Raw genomic sequence first — 18,892 nt, 5'->3', positions numbered from 1 at the left:
ATCAACACCCAAGTGCACTTGAGATCTGTTGCTATGCTCTTTCAGAACTCTTCTGAAATTTCGCAGTACTCCTTTAGCTAAACCCTAATCTAATTTTACACCTCCGAATGCATCAGCATCACAAATATTTTCTCCACGCTATTTTGTGCCTAAGTGTACACGCCAAACATCCAACATATCGCCCTGATATGCATAACTTAGCTTAGTGCCTTCAATTCCGACTGACATTGCACTCTTGCAATTCAACATGACTCAATGTATACTAAGTGTTCTTCAATCATTTGCGCCTACGCGAAATCATGCCATTCCTTAAGGTCTGCATGCCATGATTCCATACCACTCTGGTATGCGCCACAATCCATAGATTTTGCTGTCTTCAGCAAGGAAACCCAAATTTACACTATATTTGGCCTCCAAATCGTATTGTAAATTACGCCTCCTAGATTTGCACCATTTGTGTGCCAAAGAACCAACACCCCGCTGTTCTTTTCTTGCATTATTGCTACACCTTGATTGAAATGCATGACATTAGCCATGACTTAGGATACCCGGGGATTCACACCGTCTCACAGATAGGTCTCCTCTTCACGTTCCTTTGAAACTAACAAGGCATCAATTGTTCTTTCAAACTTCTACGCTTTAATGTGGCGGAAAAACATCATCACGTTCTTCCTAACTATGAGGTACTCTTAACTCATATACTTGATGGACTTACATCTTCATTCTTGCTGTGTTACTCCATGCTATCGCTGCCATATGCCGTCGCACTTCCACATAACTCTCAACAAAAAACTCGACTATGCCACCAACTCTGTTTGTTTCTTTCACTTTTAGCGTATTTTATTGCATACTTTGGCTTTATATGCTATGTAGCATCTCAAACTTGAGAAAATACTCGCGCCAACTGATTGCAACTTGTAAGACCTAACAAGCCTTGCAATACTGACTTCATCTTCGCTTCTAAGCAACAAAAGAAGCGAGATAGCACCTATTGTCCCCAATGTAGCAATTCACTTTGCCACATGCACTCTTCCAACTATCAACGTTCTTATGTGACTCCCATAACGAAGCACTATATAATTGACACTTAGTTGAATACTCCTTTAAACTGATGCTATCATTTTTCTTTAGCTTTCATGAAGATTTTTTCAAAAATGACCTCATGTCACTCTTATGCATCACCACTACTTTGTACTTCTTCTCCATGCCTATACAATTCTCCTAACTTGCATTTTTTCACGCATTATGCATTCTGGCCATGCCCAAATACCATTTGGCGCATGCTACTATTGCAAATTTCTTATGCCAGTCAACACCCGAATTTTAATGTAAACTTGTGAACCAATGCACAACTGGAATGGACTTAACTTGGTGATTCTGAGCATCACCATAGAGCTCAGCAAAGTCATATCACTCAATTACTTTCGCGGACAAATCCCTTTGACAATCTTAACAAGACCATAATCCTTGCAAATGAGACGCCACTGCCTATGTTCCATGAAGAAAGAATTCCACATTCTTCTTCAAATACTGCCCATGCACATCTGGTTACTCTTGTCTTTCCCCTCCTCTAAAATCAGCTTTGTAGCAATACTAATTTACAGTTGACAAGAAAATCCACTTGTAGTTATGATCAAATGCAGGTCTTTGGATACCCTTGTCCAAGCATACTGATCCCACTCAAAAACCAGGTGCAAGCACACTCCTTGTGCGCATCTAGCATCAATGAAGAACTCTTTGCAAACGCAAGACCGTGGTGTATCGGTTTTCCCCTAACTTGTGTTTATTTCTTCAGCCTTTCAATAAGCTTTATGCTAGATAAGAATTGGCCATCCAATTCTTATTTTAAGGAATTACATTGCCACAAACATGCTGGTTAGCAACCAGACTTTGCATTACCACCAAGGTACATGCATTCAAGAAAGATAACTATAATCTTCCATCAACTGGCTACGATGAGAACACCTTCAATCTATCGAATAGACAGGATCTTCATCTTCTTTGCCACTGCAAAGGCCATCACTATCTTCGAGTTCGGGAATTTTCGCAAAATTCCCATTACAACTTGTAATGTAATCGCTACTGATAACACCACAATGATATGCATTCCAAATGCGTAATCATTGCATACTTGTGAGACACATGGACTTTAAACACCTGACTTTCTCCATAGAAGTCATCATACTTCTTAGTTTTGTCAAGCCATCACTTGAAAACCCGGTTTTCAATGAATCTCGCATGTTCGTCTAACACTTTGGGAAGGAATTTTGACACCTTTGTCATAAACTTTCTTGGTTTGTTGCTACCTCAAGCTTCAAATTTCATTCCAATTGATCTCTCCACGCAAGACCAACTTCTTATAGTCTCCATACTAGTGAAACCCAAACAATTCTTCACTAAATTTGACAAACAAATGACACCAACTTGAGTAAAAGAGAGAAAAATCAAGAACAATGTCCCCAAACACCTCTCTGATACCTGCTGTCACATGCCCATTTAATCGCCTAAATTTTTCATGGGACATGACCGGCAATAATTGTGGTTCATTGAATCAACTTCACCCAAAATCATTCATCCTTGCATACTTGCATCAAAGTACGCATCTTCCTTTACTGATAAGGCCTTGCACAATGGAAGTCTTTTCTTCTTTTCTCTCTAACTCTTCATGCTCCCATAAGCATAAGAGGTTCTGCCATGTACTTAAGAAATTCTCACACAACATCAACAACATAATGAACACAAAGGATACTGCAACAAACCCATTTAATTGCACTAAAGGAAGATTACAAAACTCGTTCATCACATGGACCAAAAAAGGCCATTCACCATCTTGGTGAATACCTAAAGAACTCTCTACATTAGTCGTTCTTCTTCCAATTGAAAAACACTCATTTACAAGGGTTCTCTGGCTATCTATTTATAATTCCAAGAACCCAGGGCCAATTCGTATGCAACTCTCTTGCATGTCCCATGAACAGCCATCTGTCCATGGGCAGTTCCCTAACCGCCATCCTTACTTTTTAACTGCCAACTTTTGCTGGCTTGCAGAGTTGCGCCACACTTGTCTTGAACAGTTAGGACATGCCAAACTCGGTTACAAAGCTCTTTTATAACCGTCTCCAACTGGCTCTTTCACTTTGGCATGCGTATGATGCACACACACTCGAAACTAACACCTTGAACTCAAATCCCACAATCATTGCACTAGGCAATGGTTGTGCTTTACTCAACTTCCACTTAGCTTATTTGGATGCCAACATCCAAATACCCTGCCAATTGAGTCTTGACTTGCTTAGTTCAACTTCATACTTCATATGCATCACTTGCATTCCTTTTGCCTGAGCAATTGATACCAATGGCGCATTTGGCCCCGCCATTGTTGCATATGCATTGTCCAAGCCTTAGCCAAAGCTTAGGACTATGCCATAAACCAACTTCTGGCCTATTCTTCACTCTTGCATCATCCTTGAGTTTGGGCCAACTCAATTCCACGGATATGCATCAATGCCAACATCGCATGTTGCATCTTGCATCTTGCCACTTTAGCTTTGTCTTTCCTTTCCTCAATGAAGCTTCATTGTGTCGGCTAATAAGCTTCATTACTTAGACAAATGTCTTTAAAGTGTAACACTATCTTTGCGCTTCACTGGCCCTGCAGGGATATGCCATTGTTAGCACTTGATAGTCTACACAGTGTTGCGCCATTCTGACTACACACTGACTTGGCTTGCAACTCCGTAACGCGCAATCATTATGCATCACGCGCAATTGAAGGTGGAAAACAAAGGAAAAGGATAAGAGAAAGAAACGTCTAAATAAAACTGAAATCAATATCCAGATATGCAAATATTGAAATGTTTCAATAATGTTAGGTTTACCTGGAATTAATCTCGTGATAAATCCCGTCCCTCACATCGACGGGACCCACTTTAGCCTTTCCATATCCAAATGCGGAGAAGCATTCCCCTCGTCCGTCCGATCCCTTCACGAGATTTTATCTGATTTTTTTCGGCGTCGACGTAGCATCACTCGAAATGTTTGAGAAAATTGAAATGATAGGAATCAAGAAATATAGAGTCTTGGGCAAAAAAAATTTCTTCGTTCCAAGGAGCTATTATCAAAATGTTAGCAATGTTATTTGCTAAAAACGAGAGGAGAACAAGATGGGGAAGGAAAGACTGATTGATCTCCAATTGAGGTTCTTCTGGGTTGGTCTATATATATATAGACAACACAGAAGTAGACAAGTAGTGTTGTCCGGTAATATTTCATCAAAATGAAAATCTGGATGTTTCTTGACCACGATCAAATAAACCATTTCACTGTTTTGAATTTTATCGGTTTGACTTTTTGAAAGTATTTTGCATCTTCATTATCCAAATCAATAAATCAATCAATCAAAAATAAACTAGAGTTAATTGACCTGATACTTACGCTAACTTGATGATGAACCGAATGACTACCAGCGAAGTGAACTTGCTACGTACGACAATGATGCTATGCTTGGTGAGGTGCATTAGCTAGACCCAATAGTACGTGTTCACAGAGGGGTATAGTCAGTAGGGGTGCAGTGGTATTGCATGTTAGTGAACGGAAGTATGGTCCTCTCTTTTGCAAAAATGAAATCTAGTGCTCGTGTAGTCATGTTCTCCTTTTTATCACGAGCTTCAATTTTGCAGGGGCCTTCCCTGCTTCCGAAACCCGGACCCGGCTAGCTCTTCAACAATAAATCATAAATCCAATCCAAAACGGAAGTCATTTCCCATGATACTAGTAGTAATGCAATTTTCTTTAGTCATTCTATATGTGTGTGGACGTGCAATTACAGAATTATTGTTTCTCCGATAACTTTGATGTGTTAACACAAATTACTTAGGTTCCTATTATTTAAATGATGGTCGAAGGAAGTTAAAAAAGGAAAAGAGTGAAAAGGATCTGGACTAAACTAAAATAATCAGAGTAGTAAATATTGAAATGTTGGAGAAAACTGAAGTGCAAAAGCTCAATCAATGAGAGATAAATGGGTGAAAATTGCTGCTACAAAAGTAAATAAACGACGAATTGGTTCAGCTTATTGTAAACGTAAAAGATGGATATATTAACCCCTACAACAGATTATAGATTTGACAGATGGATTCATTTCAAACACATACACGAAATGTTTTATTTAAGACATACGGTATGATTTAGCAATTTTATGTCTTAAATGCCCTAACAGTAACCAAACTGAAAATGTAAATATTGAAATGTTTGACGAACAAAAAGGAAAAAAAAACACAAATACTATTAATACAATTTGATAGAGTTTATTACAAATCTTTTAATTCATATAACACGGGTATCGAACATCATTCTATTCTCTTAACGCACTGTGGGTCTCTTACAAGCCACTCTTTCAAATTTCTTGAACAACCATATCACAAACCTAAACAATTGCCATACTGCAAGCAAAACAATCAATAACAGCCAAAAAGCAGGAAAGCTCTGTACAACGTAATGGTTGGGGTTAGTCACGTACATCAGGAACATGAACAACAAAGCCGTTGATGCTATTGCTATCATCATAACAACCATTAAAGTCCACTTGAGACAACTTTGCTTGAAGGGAAATCCACATATAATCAAAACTATAACGCTCAGCGATGATAAAAATCCTATTGTATCGACCAACTCAAAAACCTATAAGGAATCTAAAACACAAACGAATCAAATTGGAGTACCCAACAAGATACCAGCCACGAAATAAAGGTTGGCGAAATAAGGTTACTTGGCTGAAAAGATAATTAGCGAAGTCAGTAAATTATGAAGCAAGAAAAGAGACAGCTGTCTCGACAAACACCCAAAGTTGTCAGCGAAAGAAATGAGAAAATGATTTGGGCGAAGTATAAAGCATCTCCACGAGATCCATACGAAGTAGAATGAGTTGTACGCTATTAGGGTCTATAAATAGGGATGTTTGGGCAATATATGAGGGGTCAGATTATGGGAAGGAGCGAGCTTTGCTTAGGGTGAGAGATTAGGGTTTCCTTGTAAACAAAACTTGTATTTTACTAATTGGAGTGGTTAAGCAATAAAGAATTTCTTATCCAAAACCTTTATCATGTTTTAGATCCGTTTCTTTTCTTATTTGGGTGTGCTACTGGATTTCCAGTAGTTACAATAAAATCTGACGGTTTCTTGACCTCAGTCGAATAAATTCACTTCACACTTCCTCATTTTCAAAATTTGTCAGTCACTCAGTCTGGTTTGATATTGTACAGTAAATGTTTTTCATCTTAATTATCCAAATCAAAATCAAATGTAAATAAAAACTCTTTAGGCCATGTTGGTTGGCCTGATGAATTATGCATACGATAAGTTTGATGATGAATAACTACAAGCAAATAGAGCTAGCTACATACAAACAGAGCCAGCTACAAACAGCAATGCTCCTCTACTTGGTGCAGTAGCTTAGACCCAACAGTGCTCACCGAGGGTATGGTCAGACTCGGGGTGCAGTAGAAGTATGGTTTTCTCTCTTTGAATCATCTGAGCTGGCTTTTATTTTTCTTTAGCATATGAGGAAAAATCTTGATCCCTCTAAAACCAACTTGGTAGACCGTTTGCAGTTTTGCTAACCATTGAAAACATAAAGAGCATGTTTTTCACTGAGACACTGACAAGGAGTTCACTGAAAACAATTGCCAACCAGTTAAAGGATAAAGCTGAACTTGACATAGACAGTAGAAATTTGAGGCACTAAACTTCCTGGGGAACAAGCTTGATGTTATAAGCCTTAATTACGTTGAGAAGAATAGAGGTGTGATTGTATTAGAAATGTAGGACTCTCAAATGGACAACTACTTTTTGTGTGATGCAAAAATGAAACCAAGTTCTCAGGTAGTCTTGTTCTAATTTTTCCATGAGCTTCAATATGGGTCTTCCTTGCATTGATAGACCGGCCAGGTCTTCGTCAATAAGTTCCATTCCAAAACCACATTCATTTCCCATAGTACTAGTAATCTGCTTTACTCATTTTTTATGTGTGCAGATGTGCAATCACACAATTATGTTTTCTCATATAATTTTGGTATGCCAACACAAGTTACCCGGGTTCCTATTATTTAAGCGATGGTCGAAGTTGGAAAAACAAAAAGAGGGGAACAAAAATAAACTGAATTAAAATCGGTATTTACAGAAATAAATACAGAGATGTTGGAGAAAATTGAAACTCGAAAAACCAAATTTAAGTCCCGGGTTGAAGGATGAAGAATTGTTCCTTTAAAAGTAAATTGATATTAAGCTGGATCCGTTAATTACAGACCTAAAAAATGGACTCTTTTAAACACGTGTGTCAATGTTATATTAAAAACTTACATTATGCCTTGTAATGTTTTAAATGTATATATTTACAATCTCGAATGCCTTAATTGTAGCGAAACTGATAGTAAATACCGAAATGTTGGACAAAAAAAAAAGAGAACCAAACAAAAGTTATTCTCGCTAGCAAACTATATAACATTACAGATACAATTTCATATAGTTCATTACAAATCCTTTAATTAATATTCTATATACATACATATAACTGTATTCACCTTGATTCAACAACCATAATTTTACCAGTATCGAACATCATTTTATTCTCTTAATGCACTCTCGGTCTCTTACAAGCCACTCGTTCAAATTTCTTGAACAACCATACGATAAACCGGAAGAGTTGCCATACTGCAAGCAAAACAATCAATAACAACCAAAAAGCAGGAAAGCTCTGTACGACATAATGGTTGGGGTTAGTTGCGTACATCCAAAACATGAACAACAAAGCCACTGATGCTATTGCTATCATCATAACTACCATTAAAGTCCACTTGAGACAACTTTGCTTGAAGGGAAATCCACATATAATCAGAACTATGACACTCAACGATGATAAAAATCCTACGGTGTCGACCAACTCAAAAACGTAATAGCTGAATCCTGGCAACTTTATAAAATTACCTATCTCGGTGCCGTTAAAGATCTGTGATTCAAAAGTTGTACTCCTATTGAAGAATGAATTGTTGATTGTGCAATTAGAAGTAGCAGCGTTTATTAGTTTAACACAATCTCCACCAGGTGGGTTTAATCCAGCTTCAAACGTCATGGTGGCTATTAGTACAGCCACCACCATTAATGAATTTGCATCTCGTCTTAAGTCGCGATTGTTTTCAAAATCATCATCATCATCATCTTCTTCCTCACTAGCATTCATTTTTTTCTTCGTAATTTTCTTCTTTCTTTTCTTTTCTTTCAGTGATCTGCTAAGGATTGTTTGCGAGCCGATCATATCAGGTTCAATTTGGTGTGAGGATATGGCTATAGCGGAGGGTAGCATGGTATTGATGGATCTTATAGCTCCGAAACTCCGAAGAATTTCACCTATTAGCAGGTCTCCTGATTGAGCTGGACATTGTAGTAACACATCTAAAGCTGTGAAACCATTTGCATTCAGGGTGTTTACGTCGACCCTATTACTCTCTACCAAATATTTTATCATCTGTAAATGTAAGTCGAAAAAATAACTTAGGAATACAATTTGCAGGTACGTGTTTATCAAGCACCAGGTCGCGTAGGGTGTCAACGCTTGATTTTTGGATCTGACTCGAGATCAGAATCTGACTCAGTACCTGACTCAGTTCAAGTCAGATATCAGATCATTTTCTTTTTTTTTTGTGATGTCTAATCGAGGTCTCACTAAGGTCGTGTACCTGACTCGGAGGTATTTGGGTACACCTATCTGGATTCAAAATCTTTCTACGATCCTTGATAATTTTTTGTTCAGATGTATTGAGTCAGAAAACAAGAGACAACTTAAGTCAAGCAACAGAAGAAACTGGAATGCATATGTACCTGGAGGTGTCTCATAGCAACAGCAAGGTGCAACACTGTATTTCCTTCATAGTCTTTGCTCTTTAAAATCTCCTCATCTTCAACAATTTTAAAAGCTTCAAACTGATTATATTTCACACAAAGATGCAGAATTGTTTCGCCATGACTCGTAAGCAACCGAATCAACTCCGGTTTAACATTAATAAACTCCTTAACAATCTCAATATGACCTTTATTTACTGCCAAATGTAACGGTATGTTACCCTCGCGATCATGTATGAAGCAACAAGCAGTGTCGATCCTTAAAATCTCCTCCACAATCTCGATCTTCCCTTTTGCCGAAGCTAAGTGAAGAGGTGTAAAACCTTGCGAGTTCAATTCACGAGCTAACTCAGGCTTTCGATTCAACAACTCTCTTGTAAAATCAGTATGGCCTAACATTGCTGAAATATGTAGAGGGTTTTCTTGGAGTGAGCCCATCACCATAAGTCTATCAAGAATGAGCGGGTCTTGTTGAATCAACTCAAGTAAAGTACTTGTATCACCTGCCATCGCTGCTTCATTAATCCGTCTCTCCATAATTCTCAAACTCGAAATACCACTTCAGACTTTTTTTTTTTTTGCTCGGAATAACACTTCTAACTTTTAACAAGCAATTTTTTCCCCCTGATCTTGCCGGCTTCTTCAATAGTGTTTTTATAAAGATATATGTGCAGTCGTGTCGCATGTCGAAAATGTATCGTTTCACTGTCATAGAGTCTAAGTCTTTGGTTTACGATGTGGACATAACTATTTATATTTTCTACAATAAATTTCCACCAGTCCCGCACTGCACCAGTCGGACATATATTGACATCTGCATTCAAACTTAATCAGTCATTGATGTATACTGCACACTGAATCCTTGAGGACGACCTGTAAGACTGGTTAGTTTGTTTGATTTTTGTTAGAAGAATCACCCAAACGGTAAACTCAGTCTACGTCAGTCTGTCAGTCAGTACGCCATCTGACCGGGATCCAAAAATGACATTCCACCCTTGGAAGACCCTGCTATGGTAACTTTCATTGGACCTAAAATCCAAATAACAGATATAAAGTCTTGTGCGAGAAATATTCGTATTTGTTTTTGCTGGCACAAGATGCCGCTGTGTTCAAACTTCAAGATTTTTTTTGGATCAGAAAAGAAGATATATTAGAAAGATGGAATTTACAGTGGGCTATCAGAGGTAGAAAAGGAAGGAAGCTACACTAAATTACACAAAAAGATTCTCCCAATCTTGAAGAACTGAACTAGCAAAGTGTATATGGATTCTTCTTCCCGCAGCTGCAGCCTAAAGCAGGATAGAGGTTTTGGCTTCATTGGCAAGATCATCGTCTGTTTTTAAATTGTGCTTATTATCGAAGGTGCGACTGTTACGCTCATTCCATAGCGTCCAAAAAACTGCAGCTGGAATTAAGCTCCATAAGTAATTACCATTGTTGGAGAAGGACGTTGTGTGCCAGCAAACAGATAAAGCCATTCCTGATCTGGGAGTGACCCAAGCGCAAAATTACTCGGTAAAAGCATTGACCAAATTCTGTCTGCAATCTTACAATGCAAGAACATGGTCTTGAGTTTCCAGGTCATTCCCATACATCACACAAGAATTATCAACCCCAATTCCTTTGTGCAACACAGCACATCTTCAAAGTTCTAACTGGTAGTTAGAATTTTAGTTCACGACAGTCAGATATACCCATTTCACGGTTTCACTATTCCCCTTTTTATCGATCGCATCATTCAAAGAGTTTCAAATTTGAGGCAGAAAATTGTTGAACTTCTTAGTGAACAAACTTGATGTGTTAGAAGGTGATCCTCCCTTGTTTTGAGAAGAAAAAAGGTGTGTTTGTAACAGAAATCTAGACTTTAAAATGGCCGACTACTCTGGTGCAAAAATGAAATCTAGTGCTCATGTATGTAATCTTGTTCTCCTTCAGCTTTTATCATGAGCTTCAATTTTGGGTTTCCTTTCTTTGATAGACCAGCTGGATCTTCTGTGCTTTTGAACTATGATTTTAGGCATACCAAAAACTTTCTAGGCATACAAAATAGTTTTCCCATCCTAGATGACCTTATAAGGGGTGTCTATTGAGTAGTTCAATTACCTATATAACCTTGAACCTAAAATCAAAAAATAAACTATCCTAAACATCTCTTCTTCTTCCTCCAGCTAAACCACCTTCCTTTTCTCTCGGATTATTTTTTTTCATCACTGTAATTAATTATCGATTCGTGAAATTTCGATGATCGGTTAAATTGAACTATATAATAGATCGTACAAAGAAAAAAGCAAACGTCAGGTGTTCTAAATCCTCTTCCAATCCATGAATTAAAGAAGAAGAATCAATTGAAGATGAAGGTATAAAAACTATAATTGAACCAGAAATTGAATCGGAAATTCAACCATTTGAAGCTCCAAATACTGAAATGAGGATAAGAAGGTATTCCCTACAAACCCAATCTTTTATTTGTTGTTTTTCATGGATTGAATGGGTTAAATTGCTAAAAACTAGGGTTTTTGACGATTACAGTAGCGGGTTCGGCTGATAATTGAGTTGAGTTTTGAGCCGAACTGTTCTTGAAATTTTACCCTGAAAGTGTCTATGAACAGTTCGGCTAAACCGTGAATGTCAATTTTTAGCCGAACCCAAAAATGTGTATTGAATACGTCTCAGAACAGTGTCAGGTTCGGCTAATACCTTGCAAACCTTCCCGGTCGAACCTGAGAAGTGAAATTTACCCCAAGTAGTTATCAGGTTCGGCTGACTCGATTAGATCACTTTCAAGACGAACCTCTCTATGTAAACACTTCGAAAATATTGATTTGCAGGCTCTAGGTTCGGCTAGCTCGTGTTGTTGAGTTATCATCCGAACCTTCTCTTTGCACAGTCAAGTTTTTCGATCTTGTTTTGGCCATAACTTTTTCGTCCGATGTCGGAATGACCTCATTCTTTTTGCGTTGTGTTTTTCTTTTCATTCTCTTGAAGTTGAAGATAAGATCTAATTGATTTTAATGAGTTTAATATGGACCTTGGTATCCAATATTCTTATCCAATGTTGAAGATAAGATCTAATTCATTATCCAATATTGATCTTCTTTGTTCATGGACTTATTCTTGAGGTTGAAAACGATCTTGAAAGGGCAATTTCTTTTCTTCGTCTTCGTCCTATTCTTTCTCCCTGTCTTCCCAACGTATACAGTACCCTTTTTAACCTTGCTAGCGCCGGTTCCACTACGCTCACAAATCATTTCAAACCGATCCCATCGGCTTTGTTTTCCTTTAACTAGTACACAATTTATCTTCATCGCGTGTTCCTCAAGCCAATCCAGAACTTCTGGTTTAGTTTTCCATATCTACGTTCATTCCAAAACAAGTAATTTTTAAGAAAAACTTTGGAATATTCCGACAACATTAAGGTAAACAAAAGGTTCTTACATACCAAATCATTTTGGAAGTGATCCTTTGGTATCCTCGTGAATTATGTCTACTGGATCAGGTTGATTTTTCATGGGTCCAAGCACGATCTACAAAGAATATCACAACCGTTAAACACTAGAAAGGGAATATAATAACAAGGTTCGGCGCATTCGATAATCACATTATGTGCCGAACTATAAACATTTACAGGTTTCGGCTTATACGATATCCTCAATATGTACCGAACCACGAACAATATTTTAACCCAAAAATTAACAAAATCATATTCGGCTCAGACGATAATCATATTATGTGTCGAACCTTGAACATAAGAGGTTTCGGCTGATACGATATTCTCCATACGTGCCGAACTAGTACAATATTTCAACCCAGAAATTAAAAAATTATGTTCGGCACATATAATTTTGGATATATAAGCCGAATTAGTAATGATTCTATTCCGGGCTATTCAGGATGTTGTTCGGATTACTTTGAAACTTTCATATAAGCCGAACTAGTGTCTAGCAAAAGGGTTGGAATTGGAAATTATAGGTTCGGCGCATGCAGTAAACAGATTCAGTAAGCCGAACCGTTCATCAATTGGTAGATTCGGCTCATAGATGTGAGTCGAACCTCAACCTGTTTCGCCGAACCATGATTCAAAAAACCTAACTTTTGATAATTGAGAGTTATAGAAGTGAGATTAAGTATAGGATATAAGTGTACCTGTGTATTAGAAGCATTGAGTTCCTCATCAATGTCTTCATCATCAGGATTTGGCTCATAAAAATCATCATCTTGAGTTTGTGTTTGAGTTTGAGCTTGAGTTTGAGTGGGTGTAAAATCATTCTCATAATCTAAGAAATCAGCCATTTCTGGATCATTGTTGTAGTTGATATGTATTTTCCTAGGTTTTTTAGATGAATGATGACCCTCCTCATCCTCCATTGAATCAAGAATTAGAATTTTCTCACTTTCTCCTTCTCTTTCTCTCCTTCTTAACCAAACTAAAACTTTGATTTTTTTTTTCCTCAAATTTTTCATCTAAACAACTCTTATAATTCTGAAAATTATTTTTATCACTAAACAAAATATTTAATCACTAATCAAGATTATTAACACTAATACGTAAAGGGAAAATTTGTCATTAATTTTTTTTGGGTTAACGGGTTATCTGATTTTGCTATTTCACAATCTTTTTTGTCTTCATTCAGTATGCTTTGGAAGATTTTGGTATGCCCAAAATTATAGTTCGTGCTTTTCCCTTCTTAAAGAAGCGTACGAGGCTTTGCTTAACAAGCCCAACAATAAAACCACTTTCATTTTCAGATTCCCATACTAGTAAAGTGATTAGCTTTAATCATTTTATTTGTGTGCAGATGTGCAATCACATAATTATTGTTTCTCATATAATTTGATGTGTTAACGCGAATTACCTAGGTTCCTATTATTTAAGCGATGGTCGAAGTTACAGGAAATACAGAAATGTTGGAGAAAATTGAAATGAAAGGGATCCAGAACTTTATAAGAAAATTCTATTGTTATTCCGAAATCAATTATGTTAATTTTATTTTATAAAATAATAAATGATCAAGATGGAGCTTGGTGGTTTATCTCCCTTGGGATTTTACGTTCTTATCGAGGTTCTGATAATATGAAAAATAAAACATATTGGTTTTCACTAATTTAGTTTACGTGGGATCTTTAATCTCTCATTTCTTTCTTAATTACTTTTCTTATTCTGTGAATCAATATCTTCACTTACTTTTGTATGAGTTCCTTACTCTCCTCATCTGAATCGGTATTTTTATTTTGTATTCTTAATACATTTTCGTTTGGATACCGTGGCCGCTTTTTTATTCTGACCATAGCCAAATAAAAAGGTTTCAAATTTGCTAGTCGCCTATTGCGTGATTCAAAGAGTATCAAATTTTTTCAGTCTGGTTTAATATTCGAAAGTTCTCTTGATCTTCATTATCCGAATTAATTGAAAATAGATCGAACTCTTTTCAAGTTATTTGGAGCTCGCGAGCACAACAATACATCCAAGGCATTATACTTGGCGTTTAATTTCACACTTTGATTCTTGGTTAATTTCTATTTTTTGATGTTGCAATATGAGGTTTTTGAAATAGCAAACAGAGAATCTATTTAGTAATTTTAATTCTGATCATGGCATCCTAGTCTTTGTTTAGACCCATTGTGAAGTGGACATTGGTGCCTTCGGTTTAGATGATAGTTACTTTTGCTTAAATCATTAGCTTTCTCAGTGTCAGCTAACAATTGGGGGATAGTATTGAAGGAACTAAAACTATACGTAGACAACCTCTACGACCCGCTTGGGACTTAAAGTTTTTTTTTCTTGATCGAAAGAGAAGATTAAAACAAAGAAAAGGAATGTACAATGAGTTCTCCCAGAGGTAGTTTAAAACAAAGAACAGACAGTAAAAAAGAAATTGAAAATTACATGAAGATTGCATTCCAATTGGACAACACTGTATCAGAGAAGTTCAAATGAACTTGATAGCCCGCAGCTGCATCCCACGCTAAAACGGATGATTTAGCATCTTATAAGCAATTTTACATTGTAGAAATAGATGGTGTTGCGACTCAACACCACTACCACACAAAGCGCAATTATTATACAGATTCATACCCTTTTGTTGAAAAATGTCTATGGTATTAAGCTTACCATGAACTAGACACCACATCAAAATATTAATTTTTGGTGGAATTGCAGGTTGCCAGACACACCTGAGGGATTTAGTTTCCACCTTCTAGTGTCTTCCATGCCATCTCTAACCGGGGGAGTATCATCGATAAATGAACGGTAAATTTATTTATATATCCACGTTAAATGAATATTTTTTTCCGGTCCCAAAAACATCCATTTATCGAGATTAGACTGTATGTAGACTTTCCAAATGGCGTAAGTACTCTTCGTGTGATTTTTTTCTGATAGAAAGGCAAATTGTATTAATTAAATAATAAAGTTCAAGAGATTTATAATCTCATTTTTAACAAAACCATTGGAAATAACACTAGATTTGGAAACTCTTTGCTGAATATTGGAAGACATGTGCCTAAGATGCTTTATCCGAGCTTCTTTAGCAATGTAATCCGCTACATAGTTATATTTCCTGTTTATATACTTTACCTGGGCCTGTGAAAGATTTTCCAGGATTGATATAGTTTCCTGAATGGTATTATCCGCGTTCCAAGGAGAATCTTTGGATGTCTTGTTGATCGTTTCCGCCAGTGTTTTGCAGTCCGTTGCTATCGAGACACTAGATAATATATTTCCACTTAACCGTGAGGAAGCTTTTAACAAGGCTTTTGATTCTGTATGAAAAACTGAGGAGGCCCACTCCGATCCCGCTGCAATATGCACGAAAGGTTCGTTGTCCACTGAATAGAGAAGAAAGGCATATCCCATCGGTGAATCTTCTTTGTTAAAAGCCGCATCAATAAAGATTATCCAGCCCGACTTTAAGTCAGGCCATTTTTCCTTGTGGATATTTCCTTCTTTGTTCTTCATTTTTTGTTGGATCTTTCTTTGAGAATTCTGGTGCAAGAATTGATTGATTTGCTCTATGAGGTGATTTGGATTTGGAGTGATTTTTTCGAAAACCACCGAACATCTGTACTTCCAAATAAACCAAGATATAGTTGCGATTATATTAAACCATTGTAAGGATTCTTGATCCGTGATACACTCATTTATCCAATTAACTATAGAGTCTGAACCAATTCTCGTATTCACTGCTTCTAGAGAAAGACCTAACCAAATAGCTCTTACAAATGGGCAAAATCGAAATAGGTGTTGTTCTAATTCTTGATCCTGTGAATCGCACATTGGGCACTCTGTGTTTATATCTGTATTATGAGCTCCGAGTCTTGAATTCGTTGGGAGGGTTTTTGAGCTAATTTCCAGAAAAATAATTTGATTCTCGAAATTACTTGTATCTTCCATATTTTTATCCATGAAAAGATATTTAGGCTATTGTCTTCTTGGTTTCGTATGATGCTAAAATGAAATCAAATGCTCATTTAGTCTTGTTTTCCTTATATCACGACCTTCAATTATAGGTCTTACCTGCTTGGATAGACCTGATGGTCTTAAGTGCTTTTCCCTTCCCAACGAAGTATGTAAAACATTAAAAGAAGGAGGACCCCTCGTACTTATAACATTTTTCTTTGTGAATTAAAACCAACGGTGATGGATTTCAAGCTTATATTTTGAGATATATTTCTCTAATATATATGAGCAGTTGAAAATCAACGGATTTTTGACAATTCAAATTAAAACCGGTAATTATGAGGTTTTATATTTTGGAATGCCCTCATTCTAATAGGGATCGTGTTGCATATTAAAATGATAAATCCACTCCAAAACCACATTTACTTCCCATGCATGCTAGTAATGTAATTTTCTCTACTCATTTTATATGCAAACAGATGTGCAATCAGACAATTAGTGTTCCTCATATAACTTTGATGTATTAAGAACAATTCTTAGGTATTTCCTATTATATAAGTGGTGGTCGAAGACAAAGGAAGAAAAAGGAAAGAAAGAAAGAAATAAATAAACAAACGAAGCTAATATTGATATCCAAGTGAATAATCAAATGGTTGAGAATATTGAAATAATAGGAATCAAGAGATGTAAAGTATTGAGAAAGAAATATTATTCTTATCCTTAGTGCTATATTTAAAGGTCCAAGCACTATGGTGGGAAGTTTTGCTTAGTTTTAGCTATATAATAGTTAAGATCAACCACTATAACTCATTTCTTAGTTATAATATGGCTGAAACTTTGGCATAGTTAGCGAAGGGAACACACCTATTCCTTGTTATAGGAAAAAAAATCAATAACGAACCTGAGTTCTGTATGAGGTTTGTTAAAACTGAGTATCCATCTTTAACTATAACATAATTTGGTTTTTACATTTTTGAGTCTCCAATTTTTTTCTCTTAATTATTCTTTAATTCATAACAAATATATTTAAAAAAATCCAAACTAAATATATTTTGAATAAAGAAAAGATCTTCACAAAAACTGAGTTTCGTATGACGGAAACAGAGTTTTTATATGTCACTGTCTGGACAAATGCTCATTTTTCATTTATACAAGCTAAGAAATGCAACCCTCCCACAGGGGTTGCTTCTTTTATTCCCTTTGGCTTAACTATAGCCAAGAAAAATACTAACCATAGTGCCTTGTCCTTAAGATGGTGCACGAATGACTGATTAAGGTTTTTCTGGTTTGGTCATATAAACAACACAAAAGTAATGTTGTTGGGTAGAGGAGGAGGAGCAGAAGAAGAAGAATAAGAACCATTTCAGTGTTTCAAGTTTTATCGGTTTAATTTTGAAAGAGGTTTTCGTCTTTGATGATGAACCAAATAAATACGGTAGCAAACAGATCCCAGCTACACACAACAATGCTCCTCTAATTACTACATACAACAATGCTCTTATACTTGGTAAGTACTTTTTCCAAAGTATGAAATCTCAAAATTGCTAATAGGGTACCAGATTAAGTGGGAGTGTACCAAAATCAAGATAAGACAAAACAGGTTTATATATAAGACAAAACAAGTTTTGCCTTGGCTTGGTACACCCCCACTAATCCTGACACCCCCATTAGCAGCCGAAATCTAGTGCTCATTTGCATGGTTTTTAAAATCGTGCGATTTGCGATTCAAATCGCACGATTCACTCCAAATGTTTGGGTTTCGATTCAAATCGTTAGTCAAAATCGAATCTACCAAGAATCGTACTTTGACCATTTTAGATGCGATTCTTGACCAAGTCAAACAGACAAGTTCCATATAAAACAGAAATGTAATGAAAAAATTGATGGGATTTGAACGTGAGATCCCTTGGGGTTATTAAGTAGACCCTCTACCACTGTACCAAGTTGATTGTTGATGGAAATAATCAACGTATTTTATAGTTATAATGTTATTAGATCAAAGTATAATACATTTTTCATTCAGTTTAATGATTTTTTATTGTCGTAATCATATTTATAAGGATAAACGTAGCGATTTAGTAATCGACCATGAATTTTCGATTCACAATTTAAAACACGATTCGATTCTTAAAATTGAAAAACGATTCGCTCCACGATTCACGACTTCACAACCTTGCTCATTTGACATTTAGTCCTATTCTCCTTTTATCATGAGCTTCAATTTTGGGCCTGTCCCCTTCACAAAGAATTGTACAAATGACAACTCCATTCCAGTATACCAATATTCATTTTAATCATTTCCCCACGCTAGTAATGTGAATAGCTTTACTCACGCGTTTAAATATTGTGTTCCTCATATAATTGGATGTGTTAAAACAAATTACTTAAGATCCTATTATTTAAGTTATGGTCAAAAAAAAGGAAAAAGAAAAAAAAAGATCTGAACGGAACTGAACGATATCTAAATAAGTAAACACTGAAATGTTATATAAATTTAAATGAAAGAAATTAAGAAATACAAAGCCTTCATCAATAAATTTTATCTTTGGATTTATGTTCGACTTGTAGGGTGTTTGCAGTGCTAGTTGCTAAAAGCGGGAGGAG

General features: G+C 36.3%; 1 protein-coding gene across 1 annotated transcript; it reads right to left on the bottom strand.

Annotated features, from left to right (window-relative positions):
* Window positions 1-7,457: 7,457 nt before the first annotated feature.
* LOC113304403 (ankyrin repeat-containing protein ITN1-like) lies at window positions 7,458-9,503 on the bottom strand. Its single transcript, XM_026553508.1, has 2 exons — window positions 8,872-9,503; window positions 7,458-8,518 (listed from the first exon to the last, which is right to left on the bottom strand). The coding sequence occupies exons 1-2, from the start codon at window positions 9,427-9,429 to the stop codon at window positions 7,628-7,630; spliced, it is 1,449 nt and encodes a 482-aa protein (XP_026409293.1). The 5' UTR covers window positions 9,430-9,503; the 3' UTR covers window positions 7,458-7,627.
* Window positions 9,504-18,892: the final 9,389 nt, after the last annotated feature.

Source organism: Papaver somniferum, chromosome 8, assembly GCF_003573695.1.
Source record: "Papaver somniferum cultivar HN1 chromosome 8, ASM357369v1, whole genome shotgun sequence".
Lineage (NCBI taxonomy): Eukaryota > Viridiplantae > Streptophyta > Magnoliopsida > Ranunculales > Papaveraceae > Papaver > Papaver somniferum.
The sequence above is the reverse complement of the archived record's forward strand: the minus strand, read 5'-3'. Positions and strand labels throughout refer to the sequence as shown.

Coding starts and splice junctions, on each gene's coding strand:
- LOC113304403 (XM_026553508.1), bottom strand. CDS start 9,429: ATGGAGAGACGGATTAATGAAGCAGCGATGGCAGGTGATACAAGTACT. Junction 8,519..8,871: donor TTGCTATGAGACACCTCCAG/GTACATATGCAT, acceptor TTACATTTACAG/ATGATAAAATATTTGGTAGA.